At 35.5% G+C, this 15,007-nt stretch overlaps 1 protein-coding gene across 3 annotated transcripts in view; it reads left to right on the plus strand.

The window, feature by feature from the left end:
- The window catches only part of KDM4C (lysine demethylase 4C), a 291,774-nt gene that overhangs the window by 187,191 nt on the left and 89,576 nt on the right, over positions 1-15,007 (plus strand). For all 3 annotated transcript variants that reach the window (XM_085213046.1, XM_085213045.1, XM_085213044.1), the window contains 3 exons: positions 4,358-4,539; positions 5,380-5,596; positions 6,437-6,513. In XM_085213046.1, coding sequence (XP_085069172.1) covers positions 4,358-4,539; positions 5,380-5,596; positions 6,437-6,513 — 476 coding nt within the window. The remainder of the gene's footprint in view (positions 1-4,357; positions 4,540-5,379; positions 5,597-6,436; positions 6,514-15,007) is intronic.

The raw sequence follows: 15,007 nt of genomic DNA on the forward strand, positions 1-15,007 counted from the left end.
CATAGGAAGTGACACGTAGGAGCATCACATCAGAGCGCTTGGGTGTCAGATTTCATACAGATAGGTAGGTAGCTCCAAAAACACCTCACATGTATTTCCATGGAAACCACTACAGATGGAAAGAGTACAATAAAGCTTTTTGATAGAGCAGATTCTCAGCTACTGATACAACACACTCACCACGGTATCTATGCACTTTTGCCAGTGAACAAGAGCCTGCATGCTATGCTTGTAAAAATCTGCACCAGTGGAGGCGACCCATTGTTGTCTTTGCTACTGCTGAAGTACACCACCACTGCCTCATTGGTTGATCTTCCTAAATGTTCAGCAAGCGCTGATGTGTGTCAGTGGGTGCAATTTCTTCTGCATGGAATAATTCATTGTCACACCTTTACTTTATACACACTGCCATATCAGACGCCATTCTGTCAGACTGCACCTCTGCTGCCATTTGTCATACAGCAACAAAATGTAACAGAATATTGGTGGGAATGTTCAACCTTAATTGCCATACCACCACCATCTGCCTCTGATGTTGTAGGCCAACGTCATGAAATAGAAGGCATTATTTTTTAGAACAGCTCTCACTAGACTAAGACACTGTAGTAAGGCACATTGGGAAGACAGTTCTCTCTAAAAGGAATTGAAGGAATAATTACAGTTGTTACAATTTGGAAGTAATAAAGAGGGTTTCCGATCAAAAAATAACTGGAAACAGTCTAAATGTGATGCAAAGAGGAAAATTCAGTGAAAGTGTAATTTTTTTTTTATTTTTTTATTTTTGGAGGTGGTGAAAGATGTAGTCCAGTATGTGTATGGTGTTTGTGCTTTTTCCTTGACTTTATTTGGAATGAGGTTTGAAAATACAAAGTTCTCACTGTCTGCAAATGATTTGTGAAAATCGCACAAGGGCAAAAAAGAAATAGCGGAGATCATATGTAATTAAGGTAAAAATACAAATTTCATCAAAAGTGAACCAATACAGCAGCTTACCAAAGGGAATGGTAAGAAAAAGAACTGTGTAAGAAATGAAGAAATATTAATCTGAAATTAATAGAAGATATATTTTGATTAAAAAGAAGCATAGTAGGCTGAGGTTCAAGATGAAGGCTTCTGTGCCTATGGGACATTCATTCAGCAAAGAGTAGTTCAGCCACAGAATCATAGAATTTCCTGAGTTAGAAGGAGTTCACAAGGATCATCAAAACCAACTTCTAGCTCCACACAGGACCATCTGAACTTCAAACCGGGTTTCTGAGAGCAGCTCCATGCTGCCCTGCGAACAGAGCTCAGCGCTGCTCCTCTGCTCCCTGTGAGGCACTGCAGGTTGCCGTGAGGCCTCCCCTCAGCTCCTCTGCTCTGTGCTGAACAAACGCAGGGATCTCAGCCGATCCTTGCATGCCTTTCCCTCTAGACCCTTCACCATGTTTGTATCTCTCCTGTGGGAGCTATCTGATAGTTTTATGTCCTTCACATATTGTGGTGCCCAAAACTGCACACACTGCTTGATGTGAGACAGCACCAGAGCAGAGCAGGGCAATCGCCCCCTTCGCCTGATGGCAGTACTGGGTCTCGTGCAACCCATGGTATAGTTGGCCTTATGCTGCCACGGCACACTGCTGACTCATATTTGTCTTGGCAATGATTGCAACTCCCAGATTTCTTTCTGCAAGGCTGGTCTCCAGCCTCTCATCCCCCAGTCTCATCTTCCAGTCTGTTCATCTGTTGAAGGTTTCCCTGTCCCAGAATTCTGTTCCCAGGTTCAGAATCTGCCACTTGTTCAATTGCCCAGTGCTCTGGTCTGTCAAGATCTCTTTGCAATGCCTGTCCACCCTTGAGGGAGGCAACAACTTCTCTTGATTTAATATCATCTGCAAGCTTTCTTAAAATGCATTTGAGTCTTTTGTCCAGATAATTTATAAAAGCTTTAAAGAGAACTAATCCTTAAAATGAACCCTGAGAACTCCTCTAGTGATTGGTTGCCAGCATGATGTAACTTCATTTACTAAAACCCTTTGAGTTTGACCTGTCAGCCAGTTGTTCAGTCAACGCATTATGTTTTTGTCTGGCTATATGCTGGATATTATGTCCAGGATACTGTCAGAGACAATAGTAAAACTTATTATAAAAGCAAAATAAGTTCATTAAGCAGCACTTATGCCTACATAGCCAACTTGTGTTGGCTATGATCAGTGAATGTGCTGTCTTTCAAGTATTTTTCAATAATTTTTCAGTAATTTTAATTGGCTCTGAAGTGAGATTGCCAGACCTGTGCTTAACAGGATCTTCTTTCTTGACCTTGAAAACTGAGACAATGTTTGCTAGCTTCCAGGTGACTAGGACCTCTCCAGATTCCTAAGACCGTTGAAAAATAACTGAAAAGTCTGTCATGACATCAGCAAGCACTTGGAGTATCCTGGAATGAACTGCATTGGGCCCCGAGACTTACATGCATCCAGATGGAGTGGCAGATCCTGCACAAGCTTGGGTTTGGTGGGAGTTTATTATTCCCACAGTTATGGGATCAAAGGATATCAGATTCAAAGTAGATAAGAGATAGAGAAGTCATAAGTTACAAATCTTCTCAACGAATTTTGTGTTCTTTTTGCTTTCTTTATCTAGATTGATGAAATCCTTTCACTGTGAGTACACAAACATAGTGAAAACATTTAAAATAATGGTAGTATTAGCTTCATAAGAGAAATACTGTCAAAAATGAATCTAGGAAAAAAAAGCAAAAATGAAGCCAATTCTGGAAAAATGCGAGTAAGAGAAATAATATAATTGATAATTTTAAACTTTTTCTTTAGGTTAATAAGACCCATAACAACAACAGCAACAAAAGCTATGCAGAAAACTAGAAGAGCGATGCCTGTGTTTTATGTTATCTCCTCCTTATTTTCAGCTGTTTTCTTGTTGCTATTGTTTTACAACTATATTATCTGCAGTAAAGAACTGCTGCTGAATATTGACTTGATGACAGTTTTTTTTGGCAGACATTTTGTCTTTGTCCTTCTACTTTCATTACTGGTGATTTTGTATTTGAATTTACATTAGTTCTCATGAGAAACTATATAAAAGGGAATAAAATTTGCTATATATATAAAATTTATTATATATATATATTTGGAAACATTAGGACTGCTTGTATACAATATTTTAAATCCATATTTTATTCAGTAATGATAAAAATGCTATCAACTTCATAATTTGTAGCAACTCGTGACAATTTAACATGCCGGGAGACCTGTAAATCTACTGATTTTTCATAAAGTGAGTGAAGGCAGTAATGGGCTGAAAGAACATGATAATTCAGCTTAATGTACTTCACAGCATATTTTTGTTTTTGGAATTTTCTTCTGAAATAAACTTTTTTTCCCTAAATATACCCCTTTGATGGGTTTGAGTGAGCTTTGCTGATTTTGTCCCCTCCCAACTTATTGTGCGCCCCAGCCTCCTCAGCACAAAAGCTGAAAAGTCTTCAACTGTATGTAAGCACTGCTCTGCAATAACTAAAAAATCAGTGTTATCAATATTATTCTCCTAAAACGAAAGCACAGCACTATACCAGCTTCTGTAAATAAAATTAGCTCTATGCCGGCTGAAATGAGGACAATTACATCTACTTTTCTCAGTAGTCCTTTTTCTGCATTTTTCTCAAGAGCATTTTCAGATTACACCTATTGGACAATTTCTTTCTCTTCAGGGTTCAATATGATTTTATTCTCCACCTCCTCTAGAGGCTTGCTGCATGGCAACATGTGTTCCTGTTTTGAGGGATTTAAGGTGGAGTTTATGGCCTCTGGCTGAAGAGCTGAATTTGGAAGAGTTGAGACAGTTTTTAACATTATGAATAAGGACATGAATACAATTGTTAGTTGAAGAGCTACTGAAATACTTTCTGTAAAGTAGTCAGCTTATGATGTCAAAGTGCTTTTTTGTGTGGTTGTCCTGATGCATAATTTCTTTAGACTTCTACATTTGTATTCACTCTCAGACTTTCTTTAGCATTGTTTGATCTCGCTATTAGTGAACATGACAAATTCAGTATTGTTTCCCTCCCTTTCAGGAAAAGAATACGTCCAATTGCTTGCTTTCATAGAATCACAGACTAGTTGAGATTGACAGGGACCTTGAGGGGGTCTGTCTGGTCCAGCTCCTGCTCAAGCAGAGATACCCAGAGCAGGATGACCAGAACCATTGGGCCTCAAAGGAGTGTGACTCCTCAGCCTTTCTGGACAGCATGTACCAGTGCTCCATCACCTGCACATTAAAGAAATGTTTCCTGATGTTCAGACAGAACTTAATTTGTTATAGTTTGTGCCCTCTGCCTCTTATTCTGATTTTTTTCTTGAAGAACTGCCTGAAAATGCATTTATTGAAGAGGATGTTCAAGAGACAGAGACATGGGCCAGGCCTCTTATCCACCTTTGGCAGACAAGAACACCTAATTTCAATGCTGAGAAAGAATACAATGCATGTTGTGCAAAAAAGGAACCCCACTGTGCTATTTGCACTCTTCTTATGCCATACTACAAGGTAAGCAAGATCCTTCGAGTTTCATTTCTGAGAGGAGTGTGAAATAGCTACCAGCTTCAGCATTTCCCAAAAATTGCTAATACGTTAGAAAGAAGTTTAACTTACTCATTTTGGTTGTATGGGGAGTAAATAAACTCAATATTGTTAAAACTAGAGATGATGCTTTATCTTTTGTTACAGACAGTGTATGCCTTCTGCCTGGGATTTATGTAGGATTGGTGTTAGTGAATGTGTGCTTACACATATAGAAGCTTGCATTTTTGAAGGTGATTAATCCACAGATTTATATCTTTTTGTTACTTCCTTATATGTCCATTGTCAAATGCTTTTCATCAAAACCGCTTCCACATCTCCTTCTTACAGTGCTGAAAAAATATCGTCTCACAGTACTTGGGCCTTCTCAAGAACAGTATTTCCATAGAAACTTTCTTATCCAGGACACAATTTGATATTGGCTTGTGGAATTTGTGTCAAACATGAGCTAAAATGTTGATACAGTACTAATTCTGCAGTTACTGAACAGGAAAACCCTCTGTTTGGGACCTGGGAAAAAAACCTTTTGCACTGGATCCAGCTAAAGAGCTTAATGGGAGTCAATTGTACTGTATCATTGAACGCTGTTGCAATAATGCTAATTTTCAGACTGAGTGCTTTTTTATTATTTGAATAGTCAAGTAACTATAGAATGATTGTGATAATCAGTAGTAGTTAGTTTTCTTATAAATTGTTACATTATTAACGCAGGAGTAGGGTGAGGAGAAGGCATTTGTCCATAATTAGAAAGAGCAGAAAGAAAGACTCTCATTTTTTTACTTAAATGTGATTTTATTTTGTTTCCAGCCAGACAATCTTGATGAAGAAAATTCTACTTACAAGGAAGCAAGCTTAGAAGAAAAACTGGTGATTGAAAATGAGAAGTCTAAACCTCTTATTCCAGAAATGTGTTTTATTTATAGCGAAGAAAACACTGAAAACTCTCCATCAAATGCCTTAATTGATGAGGATGGAACAAGTCTTCTTATTTCCTGTGCAAAGTGTTGTGTACGAGTACATGCAAGTAAATGCATTACTATTTCAGTTGGTACCAATGCCATTTCAAATTTTGTTTTATTGATAAGTAATAGTTAAGTAAGCTTCTGGTATGTCTAAGTAAGCACTTGAGAAACATTTTCCATAATTAATCCTTGAAATCACTGGCTGCATTCTTTTCCTCTAGGTAAAGTGTTCTGTTATTTGTTAATGGTTGCTCTGAAACTAACGAAGAGTTAGTTTTACAATTTTCATTTAACTATGGGGACCAGAGAGACTTGTGATTTTTTGTTCAACACTAAGCCTTTAAATTTACTTCTCATATTTTAAACCCCTCTGTGATGTTAGCATTTCCTTAACAAGTTGTAAGGAAGAAATCCTTTTAAAATTGAGGATTTGTGAATATCTCTATTGACTTTTAATACAGCAGTTTCCTTCACTTTACATCCTTAATATCAATTAACTGATTAATGCATGATTTTTCTGTAGCATCTTCTACATATAGTAGGACTTGAATGCTTACATCTAAGAAGTCCTTACATGGACATGTAGTGTAATTGCATAGAATGTCAGTACATTGATTCAGATTGTACCTTGTTATTGCAGGGAGAATTGATGATTTGCTACTGAACTTACAGAAAATAAAAAAAATACCCTGCTGTGGCTCTTCTTTTTTTTTAAGTTTGGAAGTCTGGGGAAGCTACATTCACACACACACACACAAACTATAGAATAGCAATAATGGAAAGCTGGAAAACTTTCCGTGATTACAGTATATGATTTACTGGTGTTTGCACATAGTTGAATTGTATGACATCATGATTAGAAAATACAGAATATATTAATCAAATCAGCTCTCTCATTCTAGGTTGCTATGGTGTTCCTTCTCATGAAATCCGTAATGAATGGTTGTGTTCTCGATGCAGAACAGAAGCATGGACAGCTGTAAGTTTTACGTGTTGTTTGGTTATCTAACACATTACAGATGAAGTATAGAATAGACCCTGTTTCTTGCTGTTTTTCTTAAGCCACTTTTGTAGAGGAAACATAATTTACAAAATATTAGATTTCAGTCTAAAAAGTTATTGAATTTTGAGAGACAAACTTGGAGGTTTACACACTCAAGAAAAGGGCTTTGCAGACAGAACACACGTGTGTAAAACCTTGTTCATGGAAACAACTGGCAATTTAAGTGCACATAATAGAGAGAAAATGAGATTTCCTCTAAATATTTTATTATTTATTCAAATATGTCTGTATGGGCAGTTAGAGAAAAGGGAAAGAGAATAATAAATTACAATCAAGAATGAAATTATTCTTTTACAGCATTTAAGATTTACTGTGATGTACAGACAGAAAGAAGTTTCACTTCTGAAGCACCCAAGTGCCTATTGTTTGACCTTAAAAAAATACAATATATAATTGTTTATACAGCTGGGAACAAATAGAAAAACAGTTGGTAGTTAGTAAAACCCCTAAACATATATCCACTTAAATGACAGCCAGTTTAAAATTCTATGTTTTACCAATCTATCAGCTACCCTGGTAAGTCATATGATATTTATTTTCCTTAAAACAGCTTGAGGAAATGTGATAATCAGTTTTTATGCCAGCACAGCTTTTCTTCATTCAGTTATTGAGTTAAAAACATGTATTTTAAGTGCTTTAAATCTTTTAATGACATGATAAAACTTTATATATGTTAAAGAAGAAATGAGGATTCAAACTAGAGGAAAATAAGGTGTCACTTTTTCAAACATTGTTTCTTGCAATTGTGAAATGCACCTGTAAGAAATTCAGTGGTAGTGCCAGTGAAGTTGAAGTAACAATAAATGTAAAAGCTTTTTCTGCACTATCAACATTTTAATTTTCTTTTGTGAATGCTGAGAGGAAACAAAAGCAGAACTGATACTTTTACTGCAGGTATTACCTAAGCTGGGGAAAACAAAATGAAAAGAATGGCTTAGAACTGCTCATTACTAGAATATGGTCCATTAATAATGTTTAGTCCTGTGTTCTCTCAGTGCATAGCTATTAAAATATTTATTGGATCAATTTCTGTCTCTGTAATGTGTTCTCATTTTAGAAGGTAAGGCACTCTTACTAGGTGGAATCCAATTTTCATCTTGCATAGGTAACCAGAAAATCTTGTTATAGCTTCCTTATCAGACAATCGTGAATTTTAGGATCTTTGGAACTACTTTTGTGACTATAGTGCTAGAGTCAGGGGAAGGTCAAGGGGAAAAGAAAACGTCTACACTAGCAAATAAAAGTTTACTATTAACATGGAATATGACTGTCAGTTAAAAAGGGGTAGACAGCCCCACTGCTAAACAGAAAGTTGTGTTAATTTCCTTTCAGGGAAGATAGAGCTATGATAAATCAGTGAATTCTAAGAATATTCATATTCATGAATGACATCAGTAGGATTGAGTTAGATGCTTTCATTAAAAAATAAAACAATTAGAGCATTAGCTTGAAATCTGATGCTAATTGCTACTGAAATGGTAACATTTGCAGATAAATTTGGAGAGCGTCTTATTCTTTCCGTGTTTGTCATAGTATGTATATTTATCAAAAGTCACTGAAAAACTGTAAAACAAAATACAATCTAAAATTTGTTAATACTTGATGTAGATAGTTCTGGGACTTGACAGTGAAGAGAATATAAAAACTGGAACATAGAAGGTTCCACACAAATATGAGAAAGAACTTCTTTACCTTGAGGGTTACAGAAAACTGGAATGGGCTGCCCAGATTGACTGTTGAGTCTCCTCTGGAGATGGTCAGAACCCCACTGGATGCTTTCCTCTGTAACCTACTGTAAGGAACCTGCTTTAATAGAGTGGGCTGGACTAGATGATCTCCAGAAGAGGTCCCTCCTAATTCTGTGATATACACAATAGTATGTGGACTGTAACAACAAAGATTATGATGTAATGACTGACTTGAGTTTTAATTTTATAGAATTATGAGATGGTTTAGGATGCAAGTGACCTTTAAAGATAACCTAGCCTAGTGACCTTGCCATGGGGTGGGACATCTTTTACTAGACTAGAATGGCCAAAGCCCCATCCAGCCAGGAACGGAACATTTCCAAGTATGTGATATCTACAGCTACTTTTTGTGACTTGTTCCAGTGGTTTCCCACCATCACAGTGAAGAATTTCTTCCATATATCTAATCTAAGTCTACTCTTTTTAGTTTAAAGCTATTACCCTGATCCTATTACCATACTTCTTGCTAGCGTGTTCATCCCCATCTCTCCTGTAGTCCCCCTTTACGTACTGAAAGGCTGCATTGAGGTCTCCCTGAGACCTTCTCTCCTGCAGGCTGAACCACTCCAACTCTGTCAGCCTGTCTTCACCAGAGAGGTTCTCCAGCCCTCTGATCATCTTCATGGCTCTCCCCTGGTCCAGGTCCTATTCTGAGAAATCCATGCCTTTCTTATGTTGAGGGCCTCAGAATTGAATGCCATACTCCATCCAGGTAGAGTCTCATGAGAACAGAGTAGAGGGGGAGAATATATTGGTTATTTTATTTCTGTCTGGTCACTCTGTATTCTGCTTTCACCCTTCCTATGCGTGTCTTCCTAGCTTTCTGTCTGATGCTCACTGAGGGGAAATAGTGGAATACGATAAGTAAAGGAAAATTTGGGCAGATTCAAGAGTGAACTAATTAGGATTTTTCTTTGGTCAACTTCTGGGCAAAAATTTCAACCAAAGACAGCATTCCTTTGTCAAAAATGTTTTCAGAATTATATCTGGATTCATTAACATCTTACATACAAAGAATTATGGCTGTTTTACTGAAGATGTTTTGTTTTATTCTATTACAATGCACACAATTTTTTGAAAATGAGGAAGACCTAATTTGTATGGGAAGCATTTTTGGTCATATTATTTGAGGAGATAAGACAAAGTAGTGCAATAATAACTGGAATTTCAAAAACATACAGAAAATAGCCAAATTGAACTTACATTTGCTTTTTGCAAAAAATTACACTTCAGAAAATGGAGTAAAGAAGGTTATAGGAGTGGAAAGCGGTGTTACTTTCACTTTACAAAAACCAGTAGATATACCCATTAGGACAATTTATTTAATGTAAACTTCAGCTATTACTTTTAACTGAATTGCTGTTAAACTTAATTAACACAAGCTTTTATGTGTATTGATGATACACCTACAAATCTGAACTGTTAATGCCAACAACTTGGTTTTTATATAGCTCTGATATGGTGACCTGAGTAAAATGAACTGGTGCCCTGCAAAATCTCTTCGTTTAGAAATGTTTGTGGAATATCATTTGTCATAAGTTGTCATTTGGGGGAATTTTACTGAAATGCTAAAGATTGATTAGATATATACTAGAAAAAATGTGTTCCTGTTCTAAGATCAGATGTCTGAAGTATCAGAAGAAATAAATCAGTCATGGTGAATTTAGAAACTTTAAATTAATAATGTTTGCTTATTTATATACTTTATTTTTGTGTGAAGTCTTGTTAGACAATTTTTTTTCTCTAGGGTTATAAATCTAGCATCCCTCACTAATAATAAATTTGCTTAAAATTGTCCTACATAATTAGCTATCTTGTATTTCTTTTTATTACTTATTCTTGTTACTGCAATTCAATGTGAACTGTTCATTGTCAGTTGAAAGATATAGAAATGATAGATAGTAGATATGAAATCTGCAAGCAAAGTTAAATAGGAAAAATCCAGCAATCAGGGATACAAATGGTGCTGTTATTTACTCGTATGTGAATGCTACCAATTCAGTTTTTCTTTTTCAATAGAAGCATCTTTCAAAACTCTTGAGATGCTGAAGCAATCTCAGAAGTATTTGTGGTAATCTCTGAGAATTTACAAAGCTTCTGTGAGGTGCCTAGAAAATTTAGTACCCTTTTTATAAAAGTAGGGTGTTGGTGGCCTAAAGAATTCTGACAGTCAACCTAACTCGTATTCAGAGGGAAATACTAAACAAATGATGAATCTGTCAATTATTTCCAAACAGCTAGGCAACAACAAATGATACGTATTTATAGAAGTGCCTTATTTTTATTTTTTTTTTTGCCATGATAGCTCCTGTGAAAGATAAACAAACAAAAAATTTGATTCATCCTAACTTTCACGGGCTTTTGGTAATGCTTTAAATTCTGTTATTCAAGCCACACAAGAATGATTACCTAGATGAACAGCTGCCAAACATACAGCAATATGGATCTGTTTTCGACACTGAGTATATTGGTCACCAGCCATCATTTGTCTTAAGTTGTTCAGGTGGTAATAACCTTCTCTGCACTATTTGCTGATTGCTCTTCATGTCCTTATGAAGCATATGTGGAAGCCCACAATGGTCTATTTTAAGTAATTTAAGGCCATTATATAGGAGATGGGGAAATATATTTCATGTGAAAGTGCCAAGGTGTTAAATTTATGCAGTATGTCATAGATTTTTCCACAACTGTCTATTGTTTGCCAGGTGTTATTCAAAATATTTTTTTCTTCATTCCTTTCAAATATTTCAGTGAGATGAAAAGATCAGTACAGAAGTGTTCTTAATGAATTTTCTGCAGGTACCATGGAGCCTGGACATTTTATAGGTTGAGTTTTACTATTTTGGGTTAGGTTTACTATTTTAGATTGAATCTTGCTATTTTGTAGAGTAGTAATAATATTACTGTATTGAATAAATAGCATAAAATAAATTTTGTGACTGAATTCAGCAGATAGGTACAATTCCTGTCAGTGGCTGGAAATGGAGCAAGCTCCCTGGGGAAGTGGATGTGGCATCAAGCCATCTGTAGTTCAAGAAGCATTTGAGCAACACTCTCAGTAATACAATTTGAATCCCTGTAGAGGCAGGGATTTGACTTGGTGATCCTTGTGAGTGTCTTCCAACTCAGGATATTCTATGATCTGTACTTAAACAGAAGCTATCAGTTTTATATAAGATAGGAGTGCCTTGCCAGGCAATAGCTCTTGCTGTCTTCCAGAATTGTGAACACTCTGGTCACAGAGTTATCAGTTCTATAAATCTGAAGCATCAGACCAGGATGTTTAAGCTTATACCAGGAGTGAAGCTTGAAATGCATATGGAATGATCTTTTTATTCTCTTCATGTTTGAGAGCCCAGCTGATGAACTATGTGGCAGTGAACACAAACGCTTCAAAAAAAACCTCATTAGATTGAATGGGCTGGAAGATAATGACATGTAATTAAAAACTTAAAAAATAAATAAAAAAAAGGTAAAAAATTCTCTCAATTATTTCTCATAGACGTCAGCAGTTCTGCAAGGGAAGGCTGAAAAGAATTAAGCTTGTTCAGTATAGCTGAGAGAAAACAGAAAGGAAGTAAGTAGTAGCGTCATATGCAAAATAATCAGAATAAATCAAAGGCAAACATTATCAATTGCCTTTCCTTCAGTTTAGGGACAAGATGAAGTTGTAGCAGCTTTAAACTTCATCAACAGAAGCTTGTGTTAATAGCATGACACCTTGTAAAATTTTCTTTCTAAATATAGTGAAATGCTGGAATGTAGAGATTTTGTAGAATCTGCTCTTTGAAGACTCTTGAAAGTATGATAGAAAGGCATTTGTCAGGAGTAGCTGAAGAAGCGCTGATTATGCCTCAAGTCAGAATAATAAAATAGACAGTGAGGTTACTTTTTTCTGTGGTTCTCTTTTGCCTGTTTGAGCAGTAGCATTAATTACAAAGCTATGTAACTGTGACTATAGTTCTCAAGGAGGAAAAAATCATCAGTTTGATAAACAACTTGAGTGTATTAGTGTATTTTTGTTTGTAAGCAGTTCCTTGCTGACGTCAGTGTTATTAAGAACTACTGACACTTATTTGGGTCCTATTTGTCATTTTAACATTAAGCTTCTCTTTCTTTTGGTTAATAACTTTAGGTTATCCTAAAAGCTGTCATCTAATCTTAGCTTAATTCTTAAGATACATGTGGCTTTATTTTAACTATTCTTGAAAAATGTTTTTTTAAAAAGACAACTGCTGATCAGGGCATTGCTTTTCTTTTAAAAATGTGGATTTATGTTGGTCATGCCAATCTGCAGCTGTAAGTTTTATGCTACCTTTGAATTATATTTGGTGTTTTTTTATTTGTTTCTTTGTTTGTTTTTAATAAATCAGGTTTTTATCTATTTATCTTTTTTCTCTATCTGCTGTTATGATGTTTTATTACATTTGAAATTGCTGTGTAGTACCACAGACATCTCTGGAGAGCGAGATGAAACTAAAATAAATTACTTATTTGGATGACCTTTTAAACTGAGGGGAGTATAGAATGAGTATTATTTTTATTCCAGCTAAGACAGCTCAGACTTAAAGTTTTTGTATGAAAAAAATGTGTTGATCCTAATTCTTGTTCAGGGTAAGCATTCATTAACAGAACACAGTTGTGGAAGATGTGAAACTGAGATCTGTCTGACTGTAGGAATTACAGACCCACAAAAATTAAATTCTTGCTTTAGAGAAGGTTGCAAAATCAGAACATTTTAATATCAGAAGTATTTGTTGCCTGAAACATGTATCTTCCAGAATATCTGAAATTTGATTTACTTTCTTGGCATAATTATTCCTAGAAGAGGGAGACTGAGCTGAGGAAGACCTGTTTGAAGAATTCTCTTCTGGGTAAAACTTTAAATCTTGTAGGGAAAACTGGATGGAAAACAGAGGGAAGGCAAAGTTTTGTGCACTGGAGAATAAAATGGATATTATGAAAGAAAAGAGTTTTACAGATCTTGACTTCGACTTTGTAATTCATTTTATATCAGGGAAGATTGCTTTTCATTCCTTTGCTTAAACTATGAAGTTTTGTTGTTTGCTTTGTAGATAATAGTTTCTTAAACTTCAGTCAGTTACATTAAATTTACTCTACAAGGTTTTTGCATATCTCTTATGATCTTGTGAAAGGATGAAGGGTGAAAGCATAGGAGTCCTAGCTGTATTAGTAACTGAATGAGATTGCACTTTATGTGAATCCCAATGAGGAATGTTATTAAAATTTGGAAATAGCAAAATGCATTAGTGGACTCATTTTTCATACCCAGACTTTTTTGTGATGATAATATAAATGGAATTCCCCAAGGAAAATTGCGTTTGAGATTCAGAAGCATACTGTTCTCTTGCCTTCGCATCTTCTCTAAATTGCTGAAATAGCATGCTTTACAATACTTAACTTTTTCATCTTCTGGGATGCTCTTGGAACCATGATAATGTATCTTTATAGTCTAATACACAGTAGGTCCTATTTGGTAATGATTATTGACAAGTGGAAGGCTGATACAAAATTCATATATGCTAATGGACAAAAATAGCCATAAATCAATCTTCTCAAAAAAACAAAAAAAAAATCAAATAATTTTAAATAAGTCATCTGCATGGCTCTTGAAAGTGTAACTGTATTCATACAGAGTGTCTTGATTGAGAACAAACGCCTCATTAATCTTAAATGCTTCAGCTAAAGAAAGCTAGTGAAGTCAGGATGAATAATGACTGGCATTATAGAGAATGCAACGTAGTGTACAATGTGCAAGGATGTAGTCATCTAGTAGCTATAGTACATAAACATAAGTACTTTTATTATTTAGAGGACAAAAGGATTTTGGACAGGAAAGAGAAAGATACGAGTAAGTGAGGAAGTGTGCTCCACTGTCTTACTTCATAGTAACTTTATCGTTAATAGCACAACTGGGGAAAAAGTGTAAATTTTCACAGATTACTTTAACTTTTTATAGTACTACAGAAATAATGCAGCATCTAAACTGGTCAGTTGGCACTGATTTCAAGAACTGTATGTATTTCAAAGATCCTTTGCTGAGTGGTAAGTGTTAATCAGGGTAGTGTATTTTTCTTTTTTTTTCCTGTAGATTAAGCTTTCTAGTGCTTTATATTTCTAATGCTTATGTTCAGTCTTTTGATTTGTATGTGTTTTGTGGTTAGAGTACATTGGCTGACAGATTTTTTTCTTTTTTTTTTGCAAGGCGTTTGAAAAGTAGCACATAAGGGCATTCTTCATTCAAGCTCAGAAACTACCCTGTTTCACCCCACTAAAAATAATGATTTTGAATAGTCTTTTTATAGTCATGCCCTTCTCAGTGGTACAATGTCAGCATTTCTATTATAAACTCCTGTTTTCACAGCCTGATAACTGCCAAGATAACTCACTACATGTGAGTTGGCATAACGTTTTTAATTTTCAGACTGATTTTGTTAGCAAGCTTTAAAGCATTTTGATGTTGTTGATAAAGAGAAAGTTCTGGAGTGAGTGTAAAAAACTGCTTTTAGCAAAAAGAAAGACCGATTTCCTGCATTTTCCTTTTTAGAAAAGTAATGCTAGATTTTACCTATCTATCTATCTGTCTGTCTGGCTACCTTTCTCTTTCCCAACTTTCTCTGCAAGAAGATTACTTACTTGGA

Source organism: Meleagris gallopavo, chromosome Z (assembly GCF_905368555.1).
Source record: "Meleagris gallopavo chromosome Z, MGAL_WU_HG_1.1, whole genome shotgun sequence".
Lineage (NCBI taxonomy): Eukaryota > Metazoa > Chordata > Aves > Galliformes > Phasianidae > Meleagris > Meleagris gallopavo.